The sequence below is a fragment of the Chlorocebus sabaeus genome, chromosome 9 (assembly GCF_047675955.1).
Source record: "Chlorocebus sabaeus isolate Y175 chromosome 9, mChlSab1.0.hap1, whole genome shotgun sequence".
Classification (NCBI taxonomy): domain Eukaryota; kingdom Metazoa; phylum Chordata; class Mammalia; order Primates; family Cercopithecidae; genus Chlorocebus; species Chlorocebus sabaeus.
Genome location: NC_132912.1, coordinates 49,800,022 through 49,822,946, shown reverse-complemented (window position 1 = coordinate 49,822,946; position 22,925 = coordinate 49,800,022). Strand labels below are relative to the sequence as shown.

Below are 22,925 nucleotides of genomic sequence, written 5' to 3'. Positions count from 1 at the left end.
AGCCAGGTGTGGTAGCAGGCACCTGTAACCCCAGTTACTTGGGAAGCTGAGGCAGGAGAATCGCTTGAACTCAGGAGGTGGAGTTTGCAATGAGCTGAGATTGTGCCACTGTAGTCCAACCTGGGAGACAGAGTGAAACTCCATCTCAAAAAAAAAAAAAAAAAAAAAAAAAAAAAATTAAAAAGATAAAATAGAAATCGTAGAAGTTTTTAATGGAAGTGGGATTAATCAGAACATGGCAGATTAGCATCTAAGATAGAATTGCTTTATTCTCATTCAAGGTTTTCCTCATTGTTCACTCTGACCATGCTGGTCACCTTGCTATTTGTTCCTCAAACACACATCAAATGCTTTTCTGTCTGTCTTGGCAGTCATCCTGCTGCCTGTAATGTCAGCACTGTTTTCCATCATCCCCTCAGTCAGGTCACTGTTCAAATGTCAGCTCTCTAGAGAGGCTGTTCCTTATCATTCTACCTAAAATAGCCCCCAATCACTCTGTGTCCCTTCAGCCTGCTTCCTCTTCTTGCTATTTTATGCTCCCTGAAAAAATATTTAAGTTTGAACTTCCTAGAACATAAGCTAGAACTTGCTTCATATAAGCAAGAACTGTGTTCCACTTGTTCTCTCCTCTACCCCAGCACTCAGAAGAGCAACAGAGTCAGCATCCAGTGAGTGTTCACGAATCAAGTCACTGCTTGGCAGCATTCAGCACTGTGACCACAGCCTTTCCTGTCTTGAATTCTTTTGAAAGCCTTTTCTTATCCTCTTCTGCTTTTCCTCCTCTCACTCTAGTAGCCACTCCTCTGGGGGCTTGTCTTTTAAATGACAATAGTCCTTACCAACCTATTTTCTGTCCACTTTATCTGTTTTTGAGACAGGGTCTCACTCTGTTGCCCAGGCTGGAGTGCAGTGGCACAAATACAGGTCACTGCAGCCTCCGCTTCCTGGGCTCAAGTGATCTTCCTGCCTCAGCCTGCCATGCCATGTAACTGGGGCCACAGGCATGTACCACCATGTCCACCTAATTTCTTGATTTTTTTTTTTTTTTTTTTTTGGTAGAAATGGGTCTCACTTTTTTGCCCAGTCTCGTCTTGAACTCCTACACTTGAGCAATCCTCTCAACTTGGCCTCCCAAAGTGCTGGGATTACAGGCATGAGATACTGTACCTGGCCTTATTTTTTCTTTCCTTAAGATACAGGGTCTCACCATCTGGCCCAGGCTGGACTCAACTGCTGAGTTCAAATAATTCCCCCACCTCAGCCTCCCAAGTAGCTAGGACTAAAGGCATGAAACCACCATGCTTGGCTTGTCCAATTTCATTCTACACACTTTCTCGGTATTTAAAGAGCTGCTGTTGCTCTTCATTCCACAGCTCTACGTCAGATTCATGCTCTAGTCCTGTACATCCAAATGATGACTAGATGCTGCTGGCTCTTCTCTCTCAAAGTCACACTGAGCTTAGCCCATCTACAAAACTCTCCCTTTTCCAATCCAGCTTTCCCTCCTGCATCACCTATCTCTACATCTGGAACCATCAGCAGCTGCCTTTGTAAGGCATCTCAGTCTGGCATTCAGAAAACCACTCTGTTTTGCCAGAGTTGCTTGGTTTTGGGTAGCAAAAGCTGCATGCAATCTAGATCAAGCTTTTAATCATAAGAAATCACATTCCTTCTTTTCCCTTTCTAATATAATCCAGTGTCTTTTTCTTTTTCCTTTCTCAATTTTAATAAGTAAATTGTACCACCATCTTCTTCTGAAATGTTCCTTTTTAAAAGCTGTAGATCACATTAATGGAAGTGCTTACGCTGGGAATATTTTCCATGTATAATGATCTATAACCCTCTTATCTCAATAATTGCACATTATTAGTTCACATCCAGTTCAATTTATAAATTAAGAGAGGTGCCATTGGCTGGGCATGGTGGCTCATGCCTGTAATCCCAGCACTTTGGGAGGCTGAGGCTGTGGATCACGAGGTCAGGAGATTGAGACCATCCTGGTTAACATGGTGAAACCCTGTCTCTACTAAAAATACAAAAAATTAGCCAGGCATGGTGGTGGGTGCCTGTAGTCCCAGCTACTTGAGAGGCTGAGGCAGGAGAATGGCGTGAACCTGGGAGGCAGAGCTTGCAGTGAGCCCATATCGCGCCACTACACTCCAGCCTGGGTGACAGAACGAGACTCCATTTCAAAAAAATAAAAGAGAGGTGCCATGTGTACAAAAATCAATGCATATTTATGAACTTTTTTTCAAAGATACTTTCACACATCTTATCTAAATATATAATACAGAAGCCTGTGTGACTTGAGCAATGTGGCCCAGGAGGGCCTGAGATTAACATATCCACCTCAGCAAAAGGACATAAAATATCTCTTACAGTCAGAAAAATCAACCTTTTGTGTATTTGCTTAATTTACGAAATGCACTCAAAATGCTATTATTAGGTGAATTTGTGATTTCCTTTTGAATTTCTGAGTTATTCTTATTTATTTTTCCCATTTTGTTTTTGCACCAAGGAGACTGCAGTCAAATAAAATTAAACAGATACTACACGCACTCGTCGGGGCAGCCGTACTGCAGCAGTACCTCGATGCACTCCTGGCTGGAGGCCTGCCAGGCGTAGGCTAGCGCTGTGTTCCCATGGGCATCTCAGGCCATGACATCCACCCCATACCAGATCAGGAGCTGAGCCAGGACCACATTCCCCTTGCAGCAGGCCAGATGCAGCACTGTGCAGCCATCTCCCTCCCAACAGGTCTCGTTCACCTCCTCCCGAGAGCCATGTGCCAGCAGCAGGATGGCTGTCTGCAGGTCCTCATCAGCGGTGGCCTGCAGCAGGTGCTGGCCCAGGGACAGGTCCATGCAGGGTAGTGGGGCCAGGAAGAGCTTCTGCTCATATTTGGCATGGATCCACCATTCCTTCTCTTCCCTTGTGGAGTAGACCGAGGGTTTCATCTGCCCCTGGCTACTCTCTTCCCAGAGGCTGTTGGCTAGCTCATTGCCAACAGATGACATAACCTTCACAAGCTCGACTGGCCAGTCATCCAGGTCCGGAGATCGAACTCAAGAAAGGTGGGTGCCAAGATTATGGTGGATCCCTGAGCATTCAATACACATGAGGACTCCCAAATTCAAACTGGCCCAGTTAGGATTCTGGGTCTCACAGTCCACACAGTGGGAGTTCCCACACATGTTTCTGATGGACTGCAGGGCCATGGCCTCGCTCTGGCTCATCAGCCAGAACTTGCTTTTGCTGCTCTCGCATGACTGCAGGCTGGCCAGGATCTGGCTCTCGATGGCTTGGACCCAGGCATCCCGCTCCTCATATGTCGTGGTTTCAAAGTGCCACGTTTGGCCAGTGAGGGACACAATGATAAAGTTTTCTTGTTGTTCTTCAGCAGTGCTGGACAGGCCATCATCTTTCAAGCTGTTGGTGCTTTTCTTCCTTCGGTGTTTCTTTTTGTTGGTATGAGGAGAGGGGGGTGGGTTGAGCTTGGGGCTGGTGGTGCTGGAGATACTGGGGCTGGAGCATATGGAGTCACCCAGCCCGGTGTCTGAATTGGCTGAGGTACATAGACTGTTCATGTCCTTGGATAGGCCATTGCTTTTAGAGCTGGAAATGGGTGCGCAGGCCAGTGTGGCTAAGGGTGGCCTCTTTCCTGGGACTTCGATGGTAGATGCCCGAAGGTCAATCTCTTTTTTAAGAATATTCTTCATATAATCACCTAAGCTTGAATAATAGGTGAGCACGCCATTGTCACAGAGGGTGACATATTTCTTTTTCCATTTCTTCAGCCATTTCCCACTTAGCTTTAAGAGCATGCCCTGTTTAATTGGAATGGCTCTGCTGCTCCCAGTGATGTCAGCATGACTCTCTAGGGCTTTCTTTATCTGGGTCATTCCCTTTCTCAGATGTCAACAGGTTGGACCAGTGCTTGGACTCCTTGCAAACAGGCGTGGGTGTGTTGGCACCGGGAGGACCATTGATCTGAAGGTCCTCGTGGCTGATGCTGGGAGTTGATGGAATGGGGGAGGAATTTGTTACTTAAACTCCCACCTCCATTTCTTGTCTGGATAATGTGCATGGTGGAACCTGTGTGGAACAGAAGGAGGAATGGCTTCGAACATTGGGTAGTGACTTGCAGGGTCCTATAGACAGCTCACAATTACCTTTTAAAAAGAAATATTTTCAGCCAGGCGCGGTGGCTCACGCCTGTAATCCCAGCACTTTGGGAGGCTGAGGCGGGCGGATCACAAGGTCAGGAGATCGAGACCACCCTGGTTAACACGGTGAAACCCTGTCTCTACTAAAAATACAAAAAATTAGCCGGGCGCGTTGGCGGGCGCCTGTGGTCCCAGCTACTTGGGAGGCAGAGGCAGGAGAATGGCATAAACCCAGTAGGTGGAGCTTGCAGTGAGCCGAGGACGCGCCACTGCACTCCAGCCTGGGCAACAGAGCAAGACTTCGTCTCAAAAAAAAAAAAAAAAAAAAAAAAAAAAAAAAATTTTCTGGGCCAGGCATGGTGGCTCACACCTGTAATCCCAGCACTTTTGGAGGCTGAGGTGGGTGGATCACGAGGTCAGGAGTTCAAGACCATCCTGGCCAACATGGTGAAACACTGTCTACTGAAAAACAAAAAAAGAAAAAAAAATTTAGCCGGGCATGGTAGTGCATGCCTGTAATCCCAGTTACTCAAGAGGCTGAGGCAGAAGAATTGCTTGAACAGGGACCTGGGAGGCACGCCTGCAGTGAGCCGAGATCACGTGACTGCACTCCAGCCTGGGCTACAGAGAGAGACTCCATCTCAAAACAAAAAAACAAACAAACAAAAAAAACAAAAAACCCCCACATTTTCTGTTATTTGGATAGTATATTTACTCATATTAGCTCACTAACTAAACAGAGCTGCAGACCAGTTCTTATTCCAGCACATTCTTTTTACAACACTTAAGATGACTAAATGTGACATGAAGTGGGGAAGATTTAAAAAAAGTTGCCTTTGACTTCAGCATGAAACAGATACAAGTGTATGATGAAAATACAACCGCAATAAAAGTGCTACTTACCGTAAATGAGTATAACCATTCATCAAATACGTTCAAAGATGTATCTGCATCTCTATAAAATAAGAATGTGCATTACTTCAAAAACTGTTAATATCTTAGTATAATATCTGTTTAGTAAAATACGGCCTCCTGTGTGCTTTGGTGTTTACTTTACCAAAGCAGTATTTACAAATTCTTCTCCTGGATCCTGACTTGCAGAGGGTTTCCTGACTTCTTCTTTCTCAGCACATCATGTCCTGTACTGTGAAGTATTTTATATGATAACCAGTCAGAAATGCCCATAAGTATTGACTGTCCCTAACAGGGAATGGCAATAAACCAAATATATCTTCACTCTTCTAACCACACATTGAAACACAAGAATGTTTTACAAAGCAGTAGTGGTGAACTTTAAAAATGTGGTCAGGCACAGTGGCTCATTCCTGTAACCCCAGCACTTTGGGAGGCTGAGGCAGGCAGATCACAAGGTCATGAGATCAAGACCAGACTGACCAACATGGTGAAACCCTGTCTCTCCTAAAAATACAAAAAATAGCTGGGCATAGTGGTACATGCCTGTAATCCCAGCTACTCAGGAGGCTGAGGTAGAATTGCTTGAACCCATGAAGCGGAGGTTGCAGTGAGTGGAGATCGCGCCATTGCACTCCAGCCTGGTGACAAAGCGAGAATCCATCTCAAAATAAATAAATAAAATAAATGTAAATGTGGCCAAGCACAGTGGCTCACACCTGTAATCCCAGCACTTTCGTGGGGCCGAGGCGGGCAGATCACGAGGTCAGGAGATTGAGACCATTCTGGTTAACACGGTGAAATCCCGTCTCTACTAAAAATACCAAAAAATTCCTGGGCGTGGTGGCATACTCCTGTAGTCCCAGGTACTCAGGAGACTGAGGTAGGAGAATTGTGTGAACCCAGGAGGCAGAGCTTGCAGTGAGCCGAGATTGCGCCACTGCACTCCACCCTGGGCAACAGAGCGAGACTCCATCTCAGAAACAAACAAATAAATAAATAACAAATAAAAAATAAATGTAAATGTGATTCAGATTTCCTAGCTTCCTTGCTTCCTTTCTCTTTAGTTCTCTGTAGTATATTCTCATGATGTATTTACGTATTTTCTGTTGTTTGAATTAAAAACTCAACTGCCTTTTTAAGAGGCCAATCTTTGATGAACTTTAAACTTTGTAGAACTAATGCATTGTGCCTGTGTGATAAAACAGCGGTTCTCCAAATGTGCTCTGTGAACCTCTCAGGATCCCCAAGACCCTTTCCAGAAGGCCTAAGAGGTCAACACTGCTTTTTTTAAGACCGAGTTTCTCTCTTGTTGCCCAGGTTGGAGTGCAATGGTGTGATCTTGGCTCACGGCAACATTTACTTCCTGGGTTCAAGTGATTCTCCTATTTCAGCTTCCCGAGTAGCTGGGATTACAGGTGCCCACCACCATGCCTGGCTAATTTTTGTATTTTTAGTAGAAATGTGGTTTCACCATGTTGGCCAGGCTGGTCTTGAACACCTGACCTCAGGTGATCCACTCGCTTCAGCCTCCCAAAGTGCTGGGATTACAGGACTGAGCCACTGTGCCTGGCTGACACTGTTCTGAATCATACTAATTAAACCTGAGAAAGTTGATTAAAAATTTTAAAAATTTGTAAAAGTAATACAAAGTCATTGCCTGCTTTTCCATTGACACTTGCCATGACTGTATAAAAGTAAAAGTGGGTAAACTGCTGGTTTCTCAGCATAAATCAAGGCAGTGGTACCAATTACATTAGTCACTCTATTCTTTACTGTCCCCTACAGTTAAAAAAGATAGCCTGAATTTCTTAAGAATGTCTCTGATGAAGCAGTAAAAATTAATGTTGTTACTAAATCTTGACATGTCTCTTTAATATTCTGAATAAGTGGAAAGTTAACAAGAAGTGCTTCTGCTGACTGCAGTATGGTTGTTTTTTTTTTTTTTCCTAAAAAAAAAATTCGTGATTCAATTGTGAACTGAACAATCACTTTTTTTTAATGGAACATCGTTTTTATTTAAAAGTACAACTGGGCCAGCGCAGTAGCTCATGCCTGTAAATCCCAGCACTTTGGGAGGCCAAAGCAGGCCGATGGCTTGAGTTCCTTCAGGAATTTGAGACCAGCCTCGGCAACATAACGAAACCCTGTCTCTACCAAAAATACAAGAAAATTAGCCTGGGGTGGTGCCACACATCTGTGGTCCCAGCTACACAGGAGTCTGAGGTGAGAGGATTGCTTGAGCTGAGATCATGCCAATGCACTCCAGCCAAGTGACAGAATGAGACTTAGTCTAAAAAGAAGTACAACTATCATTCTCAAAAATAAATGAAGTGAGAGGTTGTCACTTCAATGAAAATAAGTATTTATTCCCAATGATGAAATTTAAGCTTTCTTGAGGACTTTGAAAAACTCATTCCTTCTACTGTAGGCTTGACATCTTTTCAATACTTAAAGGCATTTTAAAGTAAGATTGGTGTTTAAACTAAAAGTGATTTTTGACATAATAAAACATAAACCAATATATTCCAAGTAACTAATGCATAATATTATAAATGCAAGTATGGGGGGAAGATCCATTTAATGTGCAAGAAAGATCAATGAGTACTGATGGAATAAATGTATTAACATGGAAAATGCCACTGTAACTAATTTAAGAAACTAGCACTTGTGAAGTTTTGATTTAGTATTAAAGAATACTGACAACTGTCTGAAAACTTTAAAAATACACCTTTTTAACAACTACATATTTGCATGAGGTTAGGTCATTTTATTGCTTCTTTTTTCTTTTTTTTGAGACAGAGTCTCCCTCTGTCACCCAGGCTGGGGTGCAATGGGGAGATCTCAGCTCACTGCAACCTCTGCCTCTCGGGTCTATGCAATTCTCTGGCCTCAGCCTCAGAAGTAGCTGGTATGCATGCACCACCACGCCCAGCTATTTTTTTATATTTTTAGTAGAGGCGGGTTTCACCATGTTGGTCAGGCTGGTCTCAAATTCCTGACCTCAAGTGATCTGCCCACCTTGGCCTCCCAAAGTGCTGGGATTACAGGTATGAACCACCACACCTGGCCATCTTATTGCCTTTTTTTTTTTTTTTTTTTTTTTTTTGAGATGGACTCTTGCTTTGTCACCAGGCTAGAGTGCAGTGGTGCGATCTCAGCTCACTGCAACCTCCGCCTCCCGGGTTCAAGCGGTTCTGCCTCCGCCTCCCAAGTAACTGGTACTACAGGTGTGTGCCACCACGCCTGGTTAAGTTTTTGTATTTTCAGTAGAGATGGGGTTTCACCTTGTTAGCTGGGATGGTCTTGATCTCCTGACCTTGTGATTCGCCCACCTCAGCCTCCCGAAGTGCTGGGATTACAGGAGTGAGCCACTGCACCTGGCCTCTTATTGCTTCTTTAAAGCAAATTACAAAGAAAGATCTAGAGAGTCCAGTTGTCTCCTATTAAGCTCAGCATCAGAGACTTTAAATAATATAAATACATGACACACTTTTTACTCAAGTTTTGTTGTAGAAAAGTTATTTTTTCAATGAAAAATATCTGTTAATATTGTTCTCAAGGGATATTTTATGTTGTACAACCTTGGTCACGGGTTACTACTGACATCTAGTTGGTAGAGGCCATGAAAGCTGCTAAACTCTGCAATGCACGGGACAGTCCTCACAACAAAGCGTTATCTAGCTCATAATATCAACAGTGGTAAGGCTGTGAAATCTAAACTAAAAATAGATTTTGAAAAAAAAATTCAATTTTGTATTTCTACCACAGTAAATATCAATATAATCAATATAAACACATAGTCTTCGGGATTCTCAGTCGTTTAAGTATTAAAAGCATCTTAAGGAACAAAGAAAACACAAATAATTTTCTTTGATATTTTAGCAGGCACAATACAACTTATGATGTCTAGAGCTGTATCCTAACACTGAGCTTGATATCTTGCAAAGTAATTAGCTAGAATAACAAGACAGGTTTCTAAAAAGCTCACCTTTGCATGACATCATGATGTATCTCCAAGATCACACTGTGGAAGGAAAAAAAACTTCATAACAATAGATGTTATCATTTGTTAGGCCTGAAGATATTTTTTAAAAGGGGGGCAGAGGAAACTCTCCTAGCGGCCCTGAAATTCAAATTTTCTAGTTTGGAACAGTACCATAAGGGCACTTTCTTGTTTTCATTTCTTGGTTTTCTGCAAAAATATGAGAACCAAAATGTGAGGCAATATGCTGTTAGAAGATGTGTTTCTGTTGATGATTATAATGTATAAATAATAACAGATTTCCCTGTTATATGCTCTTCTACCCACAAAACCTTTTGCCCCATGCGATTTATTTTATGTATGTATTTATTTTTTGACGCAGAGTCTCGCTCTGTTGCTCAGACTGGAGTGCAGTGGTGCGATCTTGGCTCACCACAGCCTCCACCTCCCAGGTTCAAGCGATTCTCATGCCTCAGCCTCTCAAGTAGCTGGGACTACAGGTTTGTGCCACTATGCCCAGGTAATGGTTTTTTTTTTTTTTTTTTTTTTTTTTTGAGATGGAGTTTCACTCTTGTTGCCCAGGCTGGAGTGCAATGGTGCGATCTTGGCTCACCACAACCTCTGCTTCCTGAGTTCAAGCGATTCTCCTGCCTCAGCCTCCTGAGTAGCTGGGATTACAGGCATGCACCACCACACTGAGCTAATTTTGTAGAACGAGGCTCAAAACAACTGAGGGAGGGCAAATCTCAATTTCAGTTAATAGGTCTATACAATAATAGCACTTTTTAAAAAGCCTGTAACATTAGCATGTAAGATGGATATGTCTATAGTGCTTCAAGTAGTTTTCATCTCTGAAATAATTTTAAAATCACAGAATTTAAAGTTACATGCTGGAAAGGACCAATGACCTTTCATGACATTTAATTCAACACTCATTTTACAGATCAGGGAAACAAACCTTAAAACTGACTTGCCCGACAGAGCAAGACTCCGTCTCAAAAAAAAAACAAAAAAACAAAAAAAATCGACTTGCCCAAGGTCCCACCAAATAGGAGCAGTTTCTCATCCTAAACTCAAATTAAGCTGTGGCTCTCAAATTTTGCCGCACATTAAAATCACCTGAGAAGCTTTAATAACGGCCTCATCTTCAACATGAGACATTTTAATGTAATTAGTATTGGATATGACTTTGGTCATCAAGGTTGTTGGTAAAAGTTTCCCAGGTGATTTCAATGTGCAGCAAAGTTTGGGATGATTGAGCTGGAGTGAAAATCAGAATCTTCTGGGATGCCTTTCTTCACATAAAGATGTCTCACATGCATCTCTATTTTCCTAAAAGGCTTCTCAGTGCCTAGAGATAGAGGGAAAGTGGAGATGGGAAGACACATGTGTTTTCAGATCTGTATTTTGAAAAAAAACTTTGCATAAGTGTTCTCAGTGAGTTCCACCTATCCCATTGACAACACTGCACTACTGACTCATGATAAACATTTTTCAGAATCTTTTCTTGAAGTCAATTTGCCCTATTAATTTGCTCAATAAACCTTTATTTCATCAATAGTGAATATACCAAATGATCATTTCTCAAACTTGCTGATGGCAAATTAAAACTTACTTTACTTTCAAAAGTAGACTTCCAAAAAGTAGAATAATGAGGAAAAAAGCATGAAATTTGTTTGAGCAAGATTAATCTTCAAAGCTACTTTTGAATTGTATGCTAACACATCAAAGTCTTCTGAACTCAAAGAAGCCAGGGACTCTAGTCAAATTAGCTTTTGTGTATGTGTGCTCAAAGATTTAAGAGACTTGGCTGACTACAGACATTTAGTGATTACTCAATAGGTTCCAAAGCTCAGGACTTGAGACAGAGTTTGAGTCCAGTTTTTGCTGAACCGGAATTTCATCTCAACTACTGTTAAAATGGGGGAAGGAAAGTGACATTATTACGAGTGTAAGCTTGCCATTTTTAATTAAAGTAAAAGTTACTGACAATTGAATTAGCTAAAAAGGCTAGTGTATTTGAAACAAAATCGTGTATAAGCTAGGTATGTTTATAGAATGAAAAGTAAAATTAAAGATAAAGATATTAATGTTCTAAATTAGTACTTTCCAAACTGTGTTCTAAAAATCAACACTCATAACCCAAGGAGATGATAATAATGTACACTGGAAAGCCCTTATGGAGCTGTTGGTGGTGTTGGTTGTTGTTCCTTTTAAAATAAACTTCATCTCAGGGTGCTCTCAAAGCGCATCTTTGTGGCCCATGAGGTGCTTATGCACAATGGGAGAAATGCAAATGCAGATACACTATGGTGCCAGAAGAGAAAAAGCTGCTCCTTCTTCCAAGGCTACTGTCCAAAGTAGTACACACTGATTTAGGCCTATAATGCACTGAATGACTAAGTTTTCATGAAAAACATTCAATAAAGGGAACTCATTCTTCTCACTGCATTCAACATTGTCTTAAGGCATAAAGGCATCAAAAAAATACCCTTTTTCTGGGATTGCTTCTTTGCTGATTTTTTCCTTCCACCATGATATCTAAGATTAAAAGAGAAATTGATATTAATATTTAGAATCTGGATACCAATACATAGTTGACTCCAATTTCTTAAACTGATTGCTGGAGAGGAAAAACAAATGGCCGAAATAATTTTAGAATAAAGGAATCTGTCCCTTGGCAGTATAGTTGTACTCACGATATTATTGTCATTGTAAGATAAGACTGGCTGGCTGTGCTGTCATCAAGGAATATTGTCAAACATGAGCTGTATTGTTGACTGAAACGCACAGTAGATACCTGAAAGGGAAGGGAAGTATAAGTTAAACTTATCAAAGTGTATTATTTTCTTGGTTAAAATGTGAAATGATAAAGCACTAAGATATTTCTTACACTCCATGAACTGCCTGAGTGCGGTATCATGTGCACTCTACAGAAAACCCATTGGAGGCTCTTAACTTCCAGAGACGATGTTTAAGATATGGGTCATAAAATGCTGCCCTTAATATGGTACCTGTCATCAAACCTAACAAGGATTTTATGAATTCCCTTTAAAAATCATGAGAAAAGTTTAAAATAAGATTTCATTTTTTTTTACAGCAATGTAAAGCAGCCGAGAATTTCTATTTCTAAGATTTATTTACTACGATAAAATGTAATGTATTAAATAATACTGGTACAAGAGCATTTTATTGCAGTGACTACAAGACTAATGCATTTACTAAATTACTCATCCTAAATGTATTATTTCAGGTGATATTGTGACAAAACAAGTGTTTCAGATTCAGAGGCTCTGTGTGTCAGGGCTGCTAGGCCACCAACAAGCGAGGAAGCCATAGGTTTCTCTAGTCCTATTTTCTTAAGTGGAGGATAAAAAGAGTATCACTTAAATATTCTCTCACATACCCTGAAAACAGATGACAACTTAAAATATTTAACTTTCGCTTCATGTTTAAATAAGACTGCCATGACACGACTCAAATGAGACTCTCAGAGAATACTTTCCATTCATTTCAAAACTTGATCAATTTCATTCTATAAGTCATCTGACCTGCACCTAGCCATTTTCCTGCTTTACCCCTGCTCTCTGCCTAGAATACTGCTTTTCTCTTTCCTTGCTTCAGCAAAAGCTTGACTCCATCTACCCTCTTGGATCTCTTTGTCAGCAGCCACACCAAAAAATGTTTTTTTTTGTACACTAATTAGTCAAATTCACCACTGCTTACAAGATACTAATTCTTGCAGCGTATCCCCCTCATGAGAGAGTATGCCTCTCCATAAGAGTAAGGGAGGGCCGTTATTCTTGCTACCTCCAGCTGCTGAGCATAAAATTCTGAGTAAACCCAAAACTTTGCAAGTGTTTGACAATTCAGTTATAATTTGGAGGATAAGTCTTACTACATTTAACTACAGCAAAAACATTACTAACAGTTTACTGTTTATAGGTATTATTTAAGGTAGTCACAAAATAGAAACAATCTAACGTCAGTCAGAAGAAATCAGAGTATGAAATTTTATGATCTTTAACAAGAAATGGAAGGGATTACTTAGTAGTTTTAAGATTTAATAACAAAAACTAGAAAATAATTGTACCTAGTAATTTAGTAAGTCAAAACCAAAGCTTTACCACCAAAGGTCCAGTACCCATTGGACACCAATGCCCACCCACTGACTTCTTCCGCTGTACCTGCTGCCTCTAATTTTAACCCATTAAAAATACTAAAGTTGTTTTCCTGGTAGAGGTCTTTCATCTCCTTGATTATGTCTATTTCTAAGTATTTTATTTTATTTTATTTTTGCAGTTATCGTAAAAGGGGTTGAGTTATCGGTTTGATTCTAAGCTTGGTCTCTGTTGGGGTATAATAGAGCTACTGATTTGTGTACATTAATTTTGTCTCCTGAAACTTTGCTGAACTCATTTATCAGTTCTAGGAGCTTTTGGGAGGAGTCTTTAGGGTTTCCTAGGTATACGATCATATCATCAGCAAACAGCAACAGTTTGACTTCCTCTTTACCGATCAGGATGCCTTTTATTGCTTTCTCTTGTGTGATTGCTCTGGCTGGGTCTTCTAGTACTATGTTGAATAGAAGTGGTGAGAGTGGGCATCCTTGTCTTGTTCCGGTTCTCAGGGAGAATGCTTTCAACTTTTCCCCATTCGATATTATGTTGGTTGTGGGTTTGTCATAGATGGCTTTTATTACATTGAGGTGTAACCTTTGTATGCCAATTTTGCTGAGGGTTTTAATCATAAAAGGATGCTGCATTTGGTCAAATGTCTTTTCCACATCTATTAAGATGATCATGTGATTTTTTTTGTTTTCAATTCTGTTCATGTGGTGTATCACATTTATTGACTTGTGTATGTTAACCCATGCCTGCATCATTAGTATGAAACCCATTTGATTATGGTGGATTATATATATATATATTTTTTTTGAGATGGAGTCTCGCTCTGTCACCCAGGCTGGAGTGTGCAGTGGGGCGATCTTGGCTCACTGCAACCTCTGCCTCCCAGGTTCAAGTGATTCTCCTGCCTCAGCCTCCTGAGTAGATGGGATTACAGGCACATGCCACCACGCCTGGCTAATTTTTGTATTTTTAGTAGAGACGGGGTTTCACCATGTTGACCAGGCTGGTCTCAACCCTTGACCTCGTGATCCACCTGCCTTGGCCTCCCAAAGTGTTGGGATTACAGGCGTGAGCCACTGTACCCTCTGGAACATCATTTTGATATGCCATTGGGAACTATAAAACATTGCTGAATGAAATCATGGACATAAACAAATGGAAAGACAGCCCATGCTCATGAAAAGGTAGAATGAATATCACGAAAATGACCATGCTGCCAAAAGCAATCTACAAATTCAATGTAATTTCCATCAAAATACCACCATTCTTCTTCACAGAACTAGAAAAAACAATCCTAAAATTCATATGGGACCAAACAAGAACCCACATAGCCAAAACAAATATAAGCAACAACAACAAATCTGGAGGCATCACATTACCTGATTTCAAACTATACTATAAGGCCATAGTCACCAAAACAGCATGGTAGTGGTATAAAAATAGGCATATACACCAATGGAACAGAATAGGGAACCCAGAAATAAACTCAAATACCTATAGCCAACTAATTTTCAACAAAGCCAACTAAAACATAAAGTGAAGAAAGTGAACCCTATTCAACAAATGGTGCTGGGATAATTGGCAAGCCACATGCAGGAGAATGAAACTGGATCCTCAACTCTCACCTTAGACAAAAATCAACTCAAGATGGATCAAGGATATAAATCTATGACCTGAAACCATAAAAATTCTAGAAGGTAACATTGGAAAAACCTGTCTAGACACTGGCTTAGGCAAAGACTTCATGACTAAGAACACAAAAGCAAATGCAACAAAACAAACAGGTGAGACTCAACTAAAGAGCTTCTGCACAGGGAAAGGAACAATCAGCAGAGTAAGCAGACACCCCACAGAGTGGGAGGGAATCTTCACAGTCTATACAGCTGACAAGGAGCTGTTAACCAGAATCTATGAGGAACTCAAACAAATTACAATTTACAAATTACAATTACAAAAATATGGAACCAGCCCAAATGCCCATCAATCAAGGAGTGGATAAAGAAACTGTGATATACATACCCATATACACATGAGGAATATCACGCAGCCACAATAAGAAATAAACTAATGGCATTCCCAGCAACCTGGATGGAAGTAAAGACTATTATTCGAAGTGAAGTAACGCAGGCATGGAGAACTAAACATCATATGTTCTCATTCATACGTGGGAGCTAAGTTATAAGGATGCAAAGGCATAAGACTGATACAATGGACTTGGGGACTCTGGAAAGGCTGGAAGGAGGGTGAGGGATAAAAGACTACAAATTGGGTTCAGTGGATACTGCTCAGGTGATGCGTGCACCAAAATCTCACAAATCATCACTGAAGAAGTTAGTCATGTAACCAAATACCACCTGTTCCCCCAAAAACCTACGGAAATAATAAATAAATAAATAATATACGGCATTTTTCTCAGCAAACATAAAACAAAGACTGAAGGTTACATTTTTTGCTCTCATTTTGGGCAGGACAAATTTTAGATATGTTTTTAAAGAATTAATAACTTTTTTCCTTTTTCTGCGACAGGGTCTCCCTGTGTTGCCCAGGCTGGAGTGCAGTGGTGCAATTATGGTTAACAGCAGCTGCAAACTCCTGAGCTCAAGTGATCCTCTGTCTCAGCCTCCTGAGTAGCTTAAACGAAAGGCACATGCCACCAGGCCTGGCTAATTTGTTATTTAAACTTACTATGTTGACCAGGCCAAAAATGAACAAATCTTAATTAACTTAAATATTTCTAACACTTTGGGCATTCATGAAAACAGCTCCATCTATTGTGAAGTAATGGGAAGTAGATGGCAGTGGATAAAATTTGAATGAAAATGTCAAACAAGGCCTTAGGAGAAAAGTGAAATATTCTTATTATAGATACATTAATTTAAAAAAATTCTCTGGATTAATATCATTAATTATACTCAAATTAGACTTTGATTTAAACATAGGTCCTAAATTTGGATTAAATATAATAGATAGACCACAAATTTATTTCCTCTCCCTCCGGAAGTCTCATTAGTCATAAAGATTACACACATGACCAGGAGAGAAGGTTGACAGAGATAATTTTTAATAAATGCTGAGACATAAAAAGTAGATTAAGGAGTGGTAAATAACACGGAAGCGCAACTTTGGTCCCTACAGAAAGTGACTGGAACCGAAGCGAGCCAGTTTGTCTTGCAGAACTAAAGGCAGGTTGTGAACTTACAGGCAAATGGCACTTTGGAAAGTAGGGTAACATATAAAACAAAAGCCAGCAAGGTCAGTTGAAAATCTCTAACCAGAGGCCCGAGTCTACCTGTCCTTCCATCTGACAAGAAAACTTAGATGTGTGTTCTCTGGATGTATCAAACCTGAGAATTTCTGGCTCAGAGATACCATGGCTTAAACCTGAGATATAAAGAAAACTGTATACCAAAAATGGAACGCCTACTTCCTTCGCTAACTCTGCTTTTGGAAAGCAAGTGGCCATGCTTTTACTTCCCAGGCAGAAAATTGGGAGATCCTTCTCAGAAGAAACTGAAATGTCTCGAATAAAGATCCCCAGATAATACACTGAGGTCCCCCAAATGAAAAGCTAGTTTGGCTTCCAAAACCTCACAGTGAGTGCTATCAGCTAACAGAAGTCCTGCTTCCAAATAAAGCAGGCCAGGGACCACCACACATTGGAGGGAAGCCTCCAACAACAGAAATCAAAGCAACAGAAAAAAGGAATTCATGGGAGCAGTCAAAACCAGGAGCAAAACTTAACAAAAAAATCTCAAAATACTCTCAAAAATATAAAATTCAACAGAAATAGTAGAGGATAAAGTCACAGAATATCCCAGAACTAGAATAAAAGGACAAACTGAAAGAAAAAGAAGGGGAAAAATAAAAAACAAATGCAGGTGTACTGGTCTAAGCAACCTAGCATCTGAAAAACAAGACTATCAGTAAAAAAGTAACAGAGAAAATTAAAAAAATTTCTCAAGAAGAGATAGTCTCAGGTTTAGTAGCCTCAATGAAAAGATCCCCGCCAAGCTGTTATTATAAAATTTCAGAACTTCAGAGAGAGAGAAAAATCCTAAAATGTTTCGGGCCAGGCGTGGTGGCTCACGCCTGTAATCCCAGCACTTTGGGAGGCTGAGGTGGGTGGATCACTTGAGATAAGGAGTTCGAGACCAGCCTGGCCAACATGGTGAAACCCCATCTCTACTACAAATACAAAAATTAGCCAGGCATGGTGGTGCATGACTGTCCTCCCAGCTACTTGGGAGGTTGAGACAGGAGAATCACTTGAACCCAGGAGGTGGAGGTTGCAGTGAGCCAAGATTGCACCACTGCACTCCAGCCTGTGCAATAAGAGTGAAACTCTTGTCTCAAAAAAAAAAAAAAAAAAGTTTCCACAGATACCTAAAACCTGGTTGTAAATTGTGTATCACACACTGGTAATAGATTCAAGAACAACACTGTAATGAGAGCACAACTGCAAAATGTCTTTAGAATCATAAAATTTAGATTCAACCTAGAGGTGTCCTCTCTATCAAAGAGGAGGGATTTTAAGACTGGCCAGCTTTCTAAACATCTCCACCCAGGAAAATGTGTTCAACTACAACTAGAGAGGATTACCGGACAGAAGGAAACACAGAATCTAGGACTCAGGTGATCCCACACAAGAGAGCAGTTATGTGAGATCCCAAAAGACTTTAAGGAGATAGCACAGAAAAGCAGACATCGAGCACATCTAGGGAAAGCCACTCCATACTGAACTAGGATGACAAAAGGCCAAAGAAAGTTGCCCCCCCAACACACACACAAAAGGAACAGATGTGTTTTTGCAGATGCAAAATATCTTTGAAAGGCATGTGATAAATGTTACAACACTTGGGGAAAAACAACTGTTAGAAAATAAGCAAATGAATATAGTCAGAAAATTAGCTTCATGCTAAAAAATAATGGATGTGAAAGCAAACAGACCACCCAGAGGCTACTTACTATATTTGGATGGATAAACTAACATAGGCTAGGAAAAAAGAGAATTTCCAGGAGAATTGCAGAATTGCTCAGATTTCATAACTGTTTCAGAGACAGGATGAAGGATATGTAATGCAGAGGCACAATGAAAACACCATATGACTTAGCAGTGAATAATATTTGCAGAGTCATAATCATGTAAATATTACTGATTTAATGAAGAAGTGTGCTACTACTGGAAGAAACAGAGGGAGGAACATAAGATCATGGTGTAGCAAGAAAGCTATGCTTTCACCTGCTGTGATAGAAAGTCAGTAGACAGTGCTGGCAATTAACTTAGCTCTTCTATTTTTGTTATTTCATTAAAAATAAGATTCAATATTTAAGGCAGATCTCTTTGTTTTTTGTTTTTTTGTTTTGTTTTGTTTTGTTTTGAGGCAGAGTTTCGCTCTGTTGCCCAGGCTGGAGTGCAATGGCGTGATCTTGGCTCACTGCAACCTCTGCCTGCCGGGTTCAAGTGATTCTCCTGCCTCAGCCTCCTGAGTAGCTGAGATTCCAGGCATGCACCACAGTGCCCGGCTAATTTTCTATTTTTAGTAGAGACAGAATTCCACTATGTTGGTCAGGGTTGTCTCGAACTCCTGACCTCAGATGATCCGCCCACCTGGGCCTCCTAAAGTGCTGGGATTATAGGCGTGAGCCACCATGCCCAGCCTTAAGGCAGATCTTTTTACCACAACCAGACTATTGAAATTCAATTTAAATGTCAGAAATCCTTAAAAGGTGGACACACTAAGCTAAAAATTTTTCTGGATAAATTACTTAGGAAAATAGAAGAGATTTAGAAAATCCACAAAAAGAGCTCCATGCTACCACCACTGGGTACATATTGTAATTTTAAAAAATGAAGAGAGACATGCTTTTATGTCAAACTATCAATTTCTTAACTAGCTGTTTACTAACATGGTTTGTACAGTTGCTTCTTCTCACTTCTACAATTAAGAAAAAAAATTTTTTTTTGGTCTCTACCAAAAATACAAAAATTAGCCAGGTGTTGTGGCACCTGCCTATAGTCTCAACTACTCGGGAGGCTAAGGCAGGAGAATCGCTTGAATCTAGGAGATGGAGGTTGTAGTAAGCAGAGATCACGCCATTGCACTCCAGCCTGGGCAACAGAGCGAGGCTCCATTTAAAAAAAAAAAAAAAAAGAAAAAAGAATGTGGTACTTCCCCCTTCCCCTCCCTCCTCCCTCTTTCACCATGTGGAACCACCTGCTTCCCTTTTGCCTTCTATCATGATTGTAAGCTTGCTGCGGCCCTCACCAGAAGCAGATGTTGAAGCTATGTTTGTACAGCCCCAAGATCTATGAGCCAATTAAACCTCTTTTTGTTACAAATTACCCAGCCTTAGGTATCTCTTTACAGTAATGTAAAAAATGAACACAAGTTCTAACCAGAAATAACTGATTCAAGTTGGGCAAAGTCTACTCAAACTATAAAAACAAAGGTTACAAACTCCCATGTTTCACTGTGCTGCATTACTTCACATATTATTATAGAACCCTCACTTGTATTCTTGCTATTTAAGTCAACTGGAAAACTTGGCTGTGTATGGCTTTTTAGCAAACAAATGAGGATTTAGCATAACATTAAGGAAAATAAGCAAGAGTAGGGCATGTTTAAATTTACATTACATCAAATGAAAAGGTTAAAAACTTAAAAGTTTTGAGTAGCATGAACTTGGATGTGGTAAATGAATGTGGTCAGAGGACTGTGTGAGAGGAGGCCCAAATCACAGATTCAGTCCCCGATGATAAACAACAATGTTTTTAATTTGTTTAGATGAAAACCAAGCTGAAGCCTAAGTTCTATCATTCATCTTTAAAATGCACTCTTTCGAGTAAGGGAAAAGGAATTATAAATAAAAAGAAATCCAAGAATTATAAATAAAGATAAATCCAAGAAGTATAAATAAAGAAGTCCATGACTCCTCCATCACATGACAAATTAATTGTGTTGATAAAAAGATGGCAAAATGTATAAACAAACAGTTTACATGTTTTCACTAAAACAATAACAACTAAAGGAAAGTATATTACATGTTAAAATAAGACAAGTGAACATGTGAAAAGGTGAAAAACTTAAACCAATTTGAGTTTTTCTAAATACTTTCTATAACCTAATCAAATAAGAGTTTTTATTATTTCTCTTGGTAGGAAAAACAATGTTGTCTCACCATCCTTTTGAGAGTTCCTCTGGAATATTGTGCTTGCCTCTGGATTGGCAGAAGGGTTAAACTCCAATGCTATATGTATAGAGGGAGAAAAGAAAAAAAGATGTAATCATTTATAAAAATTTATCAATTTGTTTATTCAACTGCTGCATTTAGGCTGTTTCACTACCTCTACTTTTATTCTTATCCATTGAAATGAATGTATGGACATAAGATAGAGCAAGGCAAGACGGCGCATGCTTGTAGTCCCAGCTACTCAGGAGGCTGAGATGGGAAAATCACTTGAACCCAGGTCAGGAATTTGAGGCCAGCATGAGTAACATAGTGACACCTTCCTTTATTTAAAAAAAAAAAAAAAAAAAATGAAGAGGTAAATATTGGCTTTGAGTTGTATAAAATCCACTTTGCATAAAATAAATCAAGATGTCAGTAAGTTTTAAAAGACAGGTCTATTTTATAGGCAAAATATAGATGTATTCTAGAGTTTTTTAAATTTAAAAAAAGTAAATATAGCATATCTGTCACTTCCATGTCATTCTGAGGACATAGAACCTTAGTTCTGTTAAGTAGATGTCTTCCGTAGTCATGTGATATCTCTACGTCTTCATTTCTTCATTAGCAATACAAAGGGAGAACATACACAGGTCTTATTTGTATTGGAAAGGGCCAAGCGAGACATACATAAACTGTGCTGTAATCCTAAAGAATGACAATAAAGAGCCATTTTTGGGCTCTCATCCAACACTACCCATCTACTAGCTGGTGTGTAACATCACTCAGAGGCTTTCCTTACATCACCAAGCAGAGTATAAGTTTACACAAGTACTTACACAGTTTGTGTATAAAGGTATAATCAATTAGTTCACGTAATATATTTGTTTATTCTAAAGCAATCCTTAAATATCTTGAAAAGTGAGGATAGTACTTCCAAGTTACAAAGTCACACTCATCATGAGTCTTAATTATCCTACCTCTTAAAAAATTAGGAGCCCAATCAAAGTTTAAATAGAAGAGCTATAAGACATTTCTTCTACAGCAATGAAATCTCTGGCATTTAAATGAAACCAATAAGCCAACTGGATTTAATATCTTTATGATGCAATGTTTTCTATTTTGAAAATTTTAGTTTTTATTCATGAACCATATTATTACCCAGAATTACTTTTACTTAGATTCACCGTTTTGCAAAATTTTAGAGGCAAACCAACTAATTGTTTTCTCTTTTCTACCACCTCCCATCCCCCGCCTCTCCCAGCAGTATAGAGACTAAAAAATTCCAACTTTCTTTCTCTCTTTTTCTTTTCTTTCTCTTTTTTATTTTTATTTTTTTGTTGAGATGGGGTCTCACTCTGTCACCCAGGCTGGAGTGCATTGGTGCTCTCTGCTCACTGCAACCTCCGCCTCCTGGGTTCAAGCAATTCTCCTGCCTCAGCCTCTCGAGTAGCTGGAACTACAGGCATGCGCCACCACGCCCAGCTAATTTTTGTACTTTTTTCTAGTACAGACGGGGTTTCACCATGTTAGCCAGGCTGGTCTCGAACACCTGACCTCAGGTGATCTGCCCGCCTTGGCCTCCCAAAGTGCTGGGATTACAGGCGTGAGCCACCATACCCGGTCAAAACTCCAACTTTCTTATCTTTGAACAAGATGCTATTGTCAGGAGGGGAAAGGACAAAGGGGGAGCCTCGGCAACAAACACTCTTACAGGGAAGGTCTGACATTTTAACCTGCAATCTTTATATTACACATTAAAAGTCTACATTGACGTTTCATGTATTTTGAAAGTTTTGATCATGAACCAATCCCCACCTCTCTTTTAGAACAAGGAGGTGAATAAAGTCTGTTAAATCACCAGAATAAATCTGGAAACACATTTTGTGTTAAATTAAAAATTTTAAACTAATCAGTGCTTCATAGGTAAAGTCCTTTGAGAAACCCCAAACACACAGACACACAACCTTTTTCTGCAGCCCTGGCCATGACATTTCACACCTTTCACAATTATTTTAAGCACTCTTTTTTTCTTTTATTTCCTTCTGTGTTCAAATTACAGTTAGAAGAAACTAAGCAGCTTCTATCAAGGTGACTTACAGCAGCCCATTAAGAATACCATACATCCTCTCCCATGGCAACCTCCATTCTGATTTTAAACAAGAAATTCCCGAATATCTGAATATGAACTGTCCTGAGATTTAGCTACTTTAACAAAGGAAACAATTAGGCACTTACCTGGTTCCTTCACTTAGGTACCATCTGGGTAGGTACAAAGAAAAAATAAGATGGCTGCTGGAAAGTTGGGATAATTGAGTTTTTATTGAGGAAAGGAAGAGAATGGTCCAAAGAAGCCTCCACAAAGTCCCACAGGATAATACATAGAGCTACAGACAATGTTGTCTCACCATCTGTTTGACAGTTCCTGTGGCATATTGTGCTTGCCTCTGGATTGGCAGAAGGGTTAAACTCCAAAGCTATCTGTATAGAGGGAGAAAAGCAAAAAAAGATGTAACCATTTACAAAAATTTATCAACTCATTTATTTGCTGCTTATTTGACAAGA

The 22,925-nt window shown here is 39.9% G+C and overlaps 1 protein-coding gene across 1 annotated transcript in view; it reads right to left on the bottom strand.

The window, feature by feature from the left end:
- Positions 1-208: 208 nt before the first annotated feature.
- Positions 209-22,925, bottom strand: part of LOC103215806 (arf-GAP with GTPase, ANK repeat and PH domain-containing protein 11-like) — a 29,027-nt gene continuing 6,310 nt past the window's right edge. Inside the window, 9 exon segments of the mRNA XM_073018955.1 lie at positions 209-3,888; positions 3,890-4,041; positions 4,043-4,095; positions 5,066-5,121; positions 9,070-9,105; positions 11,763-11,863; positions 19,101-19,135; positions 20,373-20,441; positions 22,769-22,837. Of these exon segments, the coding sequence (XP_072875056.1) occupies positions 2,550-3,888; positions 3,890-4,041; positions 4,043-4,095; positions 5,066-5,121; positions 9,070-9,105; positions 11,763-11,863; positions 19,101-19,135; positions 20,373-20,441; positions 22,769-22,837 (1,910 nt within the window). The 3' untranslated portion in view covers positions 209-2,549.